The 9,071-nt window shown below is 33.0% G+C and overlaps 1 protein-coding gene and 1 pseudogene across 1 annotated transcript; one reads left to right on the plus strand and one right to left on the minus strand.

Moving 5' to 3' along the window:
- LOC118197981 (uncharacterized) lies at window positions 1-3,978 on the plus strand. The gene is made up of 2 exons (XM_085826494.1): window positions 1-243; window positions 3,485-3,978. The coding sequence occupies exons 1-2, from the start codon at window positions 187-189 to the stop codon at window positions 3,809-3,811; spliced, it is 384 nt and encodes a 127-aa protein (XP_085682620.1). The 5' UTR covers window positions 1-186; the 3' UTR covers window positions 3,812-3,978.
- Window positions 3,979-6,560: 2,582 nt separating this feature from the next.
- Window positions 6,561-8,028, minus strand: LOC146994433 (uncharacterized; annotated as a pseudogene).
- Window positions 8,029-9,071: the final 1,043 nt, after the last annotated feature.

The following is a 9,071-nucleotide window of genomic DNA, read 5'->3' on the forward strand; positions in this document are numbered from 1 at the left end:
CCTCCTATTAATTAACTGAAATGATTCCATCTCAAAATAGTTCAAAGATATGAAGAAATGTTCAGTTTCATTTGTTAACTTTTTTTCTCTTACAGGCCAAATTTGAATGCAGATAACAATATCAATGTCTCTAACGTAGATTTAGTTGGTACATTAATTAAAGTTTTTGAAAAGAATTTGATTCCGATGTATAAGTTCAATCTTCAGCCAGAAACACAACAATTCTTTGCTGAAAATGTACAAGTAAGTACAGTAATTTGCTTAGTACTTTATACAATAAATATGTTTCTTTAAACATTTTTTATTTTTCTTCACTAATTTCTCAGTGCTATAAATACTGAATGTCTCCTATAAGGACAATAAAATGATAATAAAAAAATCTATTAAAAATTCTATATCTGTTTTCAGTTTTATCTATTTTCAGCAGATACAGTAGAATTCTTGTAATTCTGGATAAGGCTTTTTTTTTTTAGATAATTGAATATATATTTCTAGAACTTACATGTTCTTACTTTATGATGCCATCTGTAGAAACAGAGGCCCACCAGCACCCACGAGATAAAATTGCTGAACCCTGGTTGTTCCGACCCGCTTTGATTCCAGGGTGTTCTGCATAGGTGTTTTTGTGGTTTTCTCCATGTGTAATCTGTATGCGTGCCAGTTTCCCTTACGAAGGCATCCCTTTCCCTAGGCAGATAGCCCTCGTGTGCTTTACCGTAACAAAATAAACCAAACCTGTAGAAACTGCAGCATGTGAAATCTGTCTATCATGTTTCTGATTGTGGTCATGTCAGCCACTATTAAATAAATAATAATCAAAACTGGTACATATTACTTAAAACACACACACGATTTAATATTAAAAAAATTAAACACCCTCAGGGGGCTCACTTTTGTGAGTATGGGTGTGGCAATCCCGAGGTACCCTAGCCCTTCAGGGGATCATCTTCTTCATTAGATGGGTGTCACGATCCTGGAGCCCCAGTGATCTATCCTCTTTTCCGTCTCCTCTCCTCTTGGCTGGAACTTTTCCCCTTCCCTTCTCCCTCGTGGTTTCTCTCTACGGAGTTTGGGGCTCATCACGAGAGGCTGGAATAGACCTTGTTTCTAGTTTTCTAATGGCGAGAAAACTGCCCACGTGTTTGCCGTGCGTGGAGACCCGTGTCGCTGGAAAGGAGGGTCCTGGTAGTTGAGGCACGAGGTACTGTCCCCAACACACTGCTTTGGCCTCTGCTTCAGCTAAACGGGAGGCACCTTAGTCGTCCTCACGGGTGTCAATCGGCTGGTCACTAGTCCTTGTGTCAGTGGCTTGGGGTCAAGCTCTCGGGAAAGCCGACTGTGGGGCTTCAGTTTGCGTATAGGTCCGCCTATCTCTAACACAGGAATCTGTGTTCCCTTGTTGGGCTCCGTGGTGGGCGGGGCCGTCGGACCCGAATCTTTATTCTTTTCACTGTGGCTTCTCATATCTACTTAATAAAAGATTTCGAGGTAACTCCAGACACTCCTGTCACTCAACCTAGTTCTGAAACGTCTACTGCTAAACAAGTCACTCAACCTAGTTCTGAAACATCTACTGCTAAACCAGTCACTCAACCTAGTTCTGAAACGTCTACTGCTAAACCAGTCACTCAACCTGGTTCTGAAAAGTCTACTACAAAAAAATTACGTATAGATTCAAATGAAAAAAATCATAACAATAGTCCCCGTTTCCTAGTCATCTCTAGTCCTTCTGGCGAAATGCATAAGATGTCTCCTTTCATAATAAACAAATATATCCAGTCTTGTATTGGTGAGCCGAGAAATATAAAGCGTCTCCGCTCCGGAGACTTGCTTATTGATACAAACTCAGCCACCCAGTCTGCTTCTTTACTTCAGATAACTAAACTTGGGCAAGCGAATGTCACTGTAACACCACATAAGTCACTGAACTATTGTCGTGGTGTAATCTCAGAATTCGACCTTCTGTATGTTTCTGAAGAAGAGATCGCTTCTGAGCTCTCCGAACAAAATGTCTGCGGTGTAAGGCGGATCAAGATGCGTACAGAAGGTAAGTTGATAGACACGAAACACGTGATCCTTACCTTCAACACGCCTGATCTGCCTAAGAATATTAAGGCTGGATGATATCTAAATATTCCTGTAAGAGCTTATATTCCAAACCCTATGCGATGTTTCTAATGCCAGCGTTTCGGCCATTCTAAGACGTCTTGTCGTGGCAACCTCACATGCGCCCGATGCTCACAGATTGGCTATGATTCTGAAAATTGTACCGCTGCACCTCTTTGTATAAATTGCAAGGGTGAGCACCGAGCATTTTCACGCCTCTGCCCAAAATGGAAATTGAAAAAAGAAGTGCAGACTGCAAAGGTTACGAGGAACATCTCATATGCCGAAGCCAGAAGATTAGTCCAGAGCACACAGCTGCGACCAAACACATCATACGCCAGTGCTGTAAAATCATCTCGTACAGCCGCCACCCAAACATCAATAGGCACACAGACCCTGCCAAATAAAACCCAACCGTCTACATCCAACAAGAAAAAAGAAAATGCAACCCATATAGTACCAAAAGAAAGAAACAGTTATTCAAAGTAAACCCAAAACTACTACACATAAAATATCCAATAAAAATAGAAGTCACAGCAATAGCTCTTTTGATGAGATGATTTCTGAATCTGCGGATTCAGACTTTATGGAAGTAGAAGAGGGTCTAGAAGTTCCCAGGCATCTACTTCCACGAAAAACAAAAGAACAGCACAGAAAAAACAAAAACCATTCATAATGGCCACCCTCATGTCATGGTATTTGTGATGGGCACCAAACACGTTTTAATGCCAATAGAATTGTCGTCAGTCGACTGGTCTTCTACAAACATGCTCATAGAAAAAATTTACACTAACAGCAATTTTTTTACACCTTTCCAAATGCTAATTTTTTTACACCTTTCCAAATAAGAAACAAAATTAATCTGTCATCTTTTTAGTGTGACCTGTTTCTGGAAATTATGGACACTACCTTCACAGCTTGCACACAGAAACATAAAAAGGGATCGGTATTTCATTTTTACATTTTAGAAAATCCCTGAATCCATTATTTGGATAAGGCTTATTACTTTGGGTGGCTGAATTGAAATGTAAATGTTTTCCTGTAGAAACTGCAGCATGTGTATACTTGTTAATCTCCAGCTTGTTATACCATCAATTAATTTCTTTACCTCATAGGGCTAATTTTCGGATTTAAATTTAGATCTTCAAAAGTGCTGTTATTTTCATATTCCCAGCTAAGAGAAATTTTACTCTTTATCTAATAACAAGGAATGTCAATGCTTTTAAACACATGTTTATCATATGGTATATTTTATATATTTTAAAAGAAATTATCATTGAATAAACCATAGATATAAAAACATATAGCTTGATATTTTTGTAGTTCGTGCATTACATTTCTTTTCAGAATTTTAAACTAAATAATTTTATAATTTCAGGTTAGTAAAGATGAAGCAAAAAATTTGGTATTATCTACAATTAATCAAGATTCAATGTCATGGCTTTGTGAAAAGCAGAAAAGAATAACAAGTAGTGTATGTTATGAAATATTTACGTACTCTAAAAACAAAAGTCCTGACTGGAGTACCAAAATAAATAGGATCCTTAATTCTGATTTTAGAGGCAACCTGGCTACATTTTATGGTTTGAAATTTGAAGATGCAGCAAGAAATGCATACATAAAAAGCTGTGGTGATTCAGTAAGCAAATGTGGACTAATTGTACACCCAGATGCTCCTTTTTTTGGTTATACCCTGATGGAATAATTTTCTGCAAAAATGGAGATGTTAAGATACTTGAGATAAAATGTCCCATTCAAGGAAGCCAAAAACCTGCTTTAGAAATCATTCATGATCTGAATTATTTAACAGTTGATAAATCAAAATATGCACTAAAGAAAAAACACAAATTTTATGGCCAAGTGCAGCTTGGCATGTACTTAACTGGTATCAACATATGCGATTTTATTATATTCTCATCTTTCGATAACAGTTTCGTAAAAATAATTGTAGAGAAAGATATTGATTTCATAAAAAATGATATCTATCCTACATGTTTCATATTTTGACCACATATTGCCAATAATTGTCCAACATTTTCAAAATATGCATTAAAGCATTAGCTTATTTACCAAAAGATGAAAGGGAAATAGGTCTACCGGAGAACCCGCCCAGAAAAGGGTAACGCACCTAGCATCATACCTCTAAGGTGGTGTGGAAAATGATGCATTTTCGGGTGGTATTCAAAACTTATATTGAACATTGAATTAATATTATCATGTCAAGGAATAATGCAATATATTCTGTTAAATTTTAGATCATATATGCTAGTAAAACGTTCATTTTTTTAATGATCATCTTGGAAAAGTAATTTCCAAGGCATTTGTTATGAAGTGAGGTACTCTATTTCTTTATTTTATAATTATATATATTTACCTGTAATCAGTGCAGGATTTACATTAAGCTACACAAACTATAGTTTTACCCACCTAAAAATTAAAATAAAATATAACAGATCTATAAAGGGCCCCATATCTTGAATAGCTGTATTGCTTCTAGAGGCGATTATATTCCATATTGAAGGTACTTTTACCAAGGAGGTTAGAATAGAAGGAGGGAAGGTTCAATTCAAACGGTGAAGCTTGGCGGCTATCTTCCTGTTATCACCGTGACTTGTGCAAGGAAGTCTGTCATTGCAACATTTTTTTCTTTTCTTTTTGAAGCATGTCAGCTTGTATTGCATATGGATGCACATTTAGATTCTCGAAAAAAATTCCGGGCATTATTTTTCACACGTAAGTATTAATTTTTTTTTTTTTTATGTAATATCACAACTATGTCAAAAAATATCACAATGTCATGTGGTTTTCTTTCCAGATGTGAGAAAAAGGACTTAAAATAGGTTATTTAATATAACTATAATCAAAATATATTAAATACATTTTAATGTTTCTGTTTATAGCTGGTATCTTCGTTCCTCAAGATACAATGCTATATGGTAGGATTTAAATTTTATAATTTGAACGTTTTAGTTAATTCGTTTTATAACTTTCATGAAAAGTAAGAAATCAATTGTTACTATTTTTATTAATTGTAAAGGTGTTAAATAAAGCAATGCTTTTCTTTATATATTAATTATTATTCATTTTTTTAAGTTAAGATAAACTGTTCTGTTGTTAAAAATTTTTTGCATAAACTTACAAATTTCTGAGCAGTATAGTGATAAAATTAAGTAAAATATTTACACAATTGAACATGTGGAAAGATGTATCCAAAAACTTATATTTCTGTAATTCAACTTAATTAAAGGCAGTTTCGAGATTAATAAATATGAAATGCGCATAAACTGAAATCAATGAATTCACATAAATCTGTTTTATTTTATTCAGATTTATTTTCTAACCTAAGCAAATCCGTGAAACATGCAGAAACATCATTTTTTAAAGGCTTTAATGTTATGAGCATGCATTTAGATTTCGAACTATTTCTTAATAATTTGCTGTACATAGTAAATTATGGATATCATCTTTATTACTTTAAAACAAAAATTCAACAATAGCGAGGGATTTCATTATAAATTTAACATATTTTTACTGGAAAATAAATGCACGGAACAGGTTAGAAACACGTACATGTCACTGCCGTAATGCAATGTTTTGAAGTCACAAACATGGACGCCGCTTGTTCGGCAAAGTTTCATTCCCCGATTGTGGAGGAAACCGCGAACCCTCCCTCCTTCTATTCTAACCTCCTTGACTTTTACTATAGCAAGCTGATGTCTTCGATTTGTTCATTTTATTCATATGCTAATTTCTATACTACCAATAATTGTCTGGTAATTTCATTTTATGTTATTTGATACCTTACTATGTGTTGTATATTGTGTGTAAGTTTCATAAAATTCTACATGTAACATTTTCAGTAATCGTGATTTTTCCTTAATTTATGATAACCAGTGTATAAAAAAAATTGTAAAGGGCTATTACAAATAAGTTAGTAATTTATTTTCATAATTTACACATATATATGTATAGTATAAATCACACTGGCAAACAATGTATCGGTAATACGAGCATCTAAAATGGCATTACAAATCTCTCATTTATTAAATTTTCTGAGGGGGGAAATGTTTCCAGAATTTTAAAATATTGTGGTTACTGAAAGCCGGTTGGTTAGTCTGGCTTTTAATATATATCAAATATATTTAACATAATGGTTAAGATAACATACTTCTTTATTCATTTTTTTTAAATTAAAAATAAAATTGGTAAATGTTATTTGATAAAAATGCTTTCAAATTGTAATTTGTCATTTGTTAGATAAAAAATAATTTAAACTGTATCTATAATTGCTGAAAATTGCGAAATTTACTGTAGCAATAGCAATCATATGTTTTGAGACCATCAAAGTACATTGCATGAAATTTTTATTTAAGCAAAAAAATTTCCACAGGAATTACATTTTGAAGAATATAATTTATTATGAAATGTATGATGATAACAATTTTTCCCTGAAATAAAATATTATACGAAAGTTTACAGTTCTAGTCTTAGACAATCGATACTATTTTATCATCATATTACAAGATTTTTAAATTTATCTCAATAATGTGATAAAATTTGTAACATCAATAATTTCTAAAATTTGAGAACTTAATGTGGTTTTTCTGCACATTAAATTACACTGTTAAAAAAAATGTGACACAGATTAATCCTGAACATATGTTACATTACAAGATTGTTAATCCTGAACATTTGCTGAATTATAAGATTGAAATACATAAGTGTACCACCTTAAAAGAATAAAAAAGTAACAAATTACATTCTTAGCACTTTGAACAGAAGAAGGGTTTCTTGTTTATGTATTGAAATTAATATTTATTTTCAGATAAAATCGGTTTTGATATATTAGTTAAAGCAGCTGCTATTAGCATGATGTTATCTAATAGTGGAAGTAAACTGTATGGAACTGTGGACTTCAGAATAGCAAATATCTTCTTTTTTTGGAATGCACGTTCAACATGAACCCTTTCAGAAGCTATTTTTCTACATAATGTTGCTTCTGCAGCAGAAAATTGTGTTTTCTTGTGCAAAAATGGGGGCCTGATTAACTGAATGAAATTTTCAGCACATAAATCTTCAATTAGAAAGCCCTTATCTGTCATAATAGCATCAATATGTGGCTCTAACATGTCTATAATATGACTGTTCACAAATATTAGTTTATCGGAGGCTCTTCCACCATAGCCTTTGCTTACAAAGGTAATTAGCCCACCTGGTGAGATACACATTAAATACTTTATAGTATGATCACCATAATATTGGGAATATGTCATTATCCTTTCTGTAAGCATTTGGGCTTTTGAATGACAATTTCTGTGCAGTCTAGAACTGCACGCACATTGCTAAAATCAGCAAAGCACTTTGGCAGATTTGCCATAACTTCATCTTTGGAAACCCATTCAATAACACTACTTAAAATACTTGCTAAAATAGGAATCAGTGTAAAAAATATATTGCTTACAGTTTTTGCACTACATCCAAAAAATACAGACAGAGCTGAAAATGTTATGTCTAGTTTGATTCTCATCAATGTTTAATCCGTTTCTTAAGTGGCAAGATATGTTTATTTGTTATTTTTATTTCTTGATTAATTTTATCTGCTAAAAAATTAAGGAGGCTTCTTGAATGTAGTCCTGTTAAAGATTTGAGTTGATTGTCTGACAGCTCATTGGCTTTCAGAAGATAAGTTGATTTTAAGTCCCCACTTGTGACTTGGGTAGCTTGACCTTTTTTCAAATCCTGTAGAGATAATAATGCCTGCACAGCAGAGACTTCAGATGCTGATAGTTCAGGGCTCTCTGTGGTCAATATGGGCAAATCATTTTCTGCGATCAATACAGATGACTTGTTTTCCATGGTCAACACAGGTGAATCGTTACCAATCACTTTTTGATGCATGTAATTCATTGTAATTATATATTATTTTGCAAAATACTGTAACAATACAAAATATTCTGTGTGCATATAAATGATTTCAGTCCTATATGTCTATAATATTCAGTATTATAATTTCTGTAATTCTGTGCTCGAATTTCTAAAACAATTTAAAATATATTGTTTATACCATTCAGTCATAAGAATAAATTTAATATGGCTAAATATGAGGATTTTTCTCAGAAGCAGAGATAAGCTTAATAACTGACTTAAAGAAAAGTTCATGTCATATTTTTGTGATGCAATTACCCACATAGTTTATAATTTCATGTGTTTAAAAAACAGTTATATCTTACTCAAATATTGTATGTATATAATTAAACAATAAAGAACAATTAAACAATAATTAATTACTATTATTAATAAAAAATAAACTTTATGTTATTATTTTCTACATGACAAAAAACCCCATACAGCCAGCCCAGCTACCAATGATAATCACTTGATTGTTGGTGGGCCTGAATATTAACATAATATTCAAATATCAATTACTATAAGAACAATCCAAATTGGGATACTTAAATATTTGCTCACTTTAATTTATCTCAGATTAAAGGTTAGTGTGCAATTAAACCAAAGTGATATTGCTGCTATGAAGCTATTTTTGCATTTTATACTTCACAATTTACAATATATAAATAAAACTAGAATTTAGCTATTCAGAAATATGTCATTTTAATATTCTTAAACATAAAACAGTGTATGATTTTAATTCAATTAATGGCATCAAATTCTAGCTTGTACTCAACTATCGATAGAAACTACATCACTGATGGGGAACCTTTTGAGCTCAACATGTCAAAATTTGAAAAACCGTACCTGAAATCTGGTACCGCATCACATATACGTAGACTCCAACTACTACGGATTCTCCGTAGTTTCTACGGAAATTCATGAAAAACTACGAGCTACGAAAAGTATGGAAAAAACTACGGATTTTACAGAAACAAGAGCAGGAGAACCAGTACGCAAAACGGAACCAACTAATTCATCCGATGATTGGCTGAATACTCGTGTTATCATATATCACG

Source organism: Stegodyphus dumicola, chromosome 11, assembly GCF_044657685.1.
Source record: "Stegodyphus dumicola isolate Sdum_Otavi_A_Nest chromosome 11, ASM4465768v1".
NCBI lineage: Eukaryota > Metazoa > Arthropoda > Arachnida > Araneae > Eresidae > Stegodyphus > Stegodyphus dumicola.

Excerpts from the sequence above, each read along its gene's own strand:
- LOC118197981 (XM_085826494.1), top strand. The coding sequence starts at position 187 with ATGTATAAGTTCAATCTTCAGCCAGAAACACAACAATTCTTTGCTGAA. Across the intron at positions 244-3,484 it reads TCTTTGCTGAAAATGTACAA|GTTAGTAAAGATGAAGCAAA; the intron begins GTAAGTACAGTA and ends TTATAATTTCAG.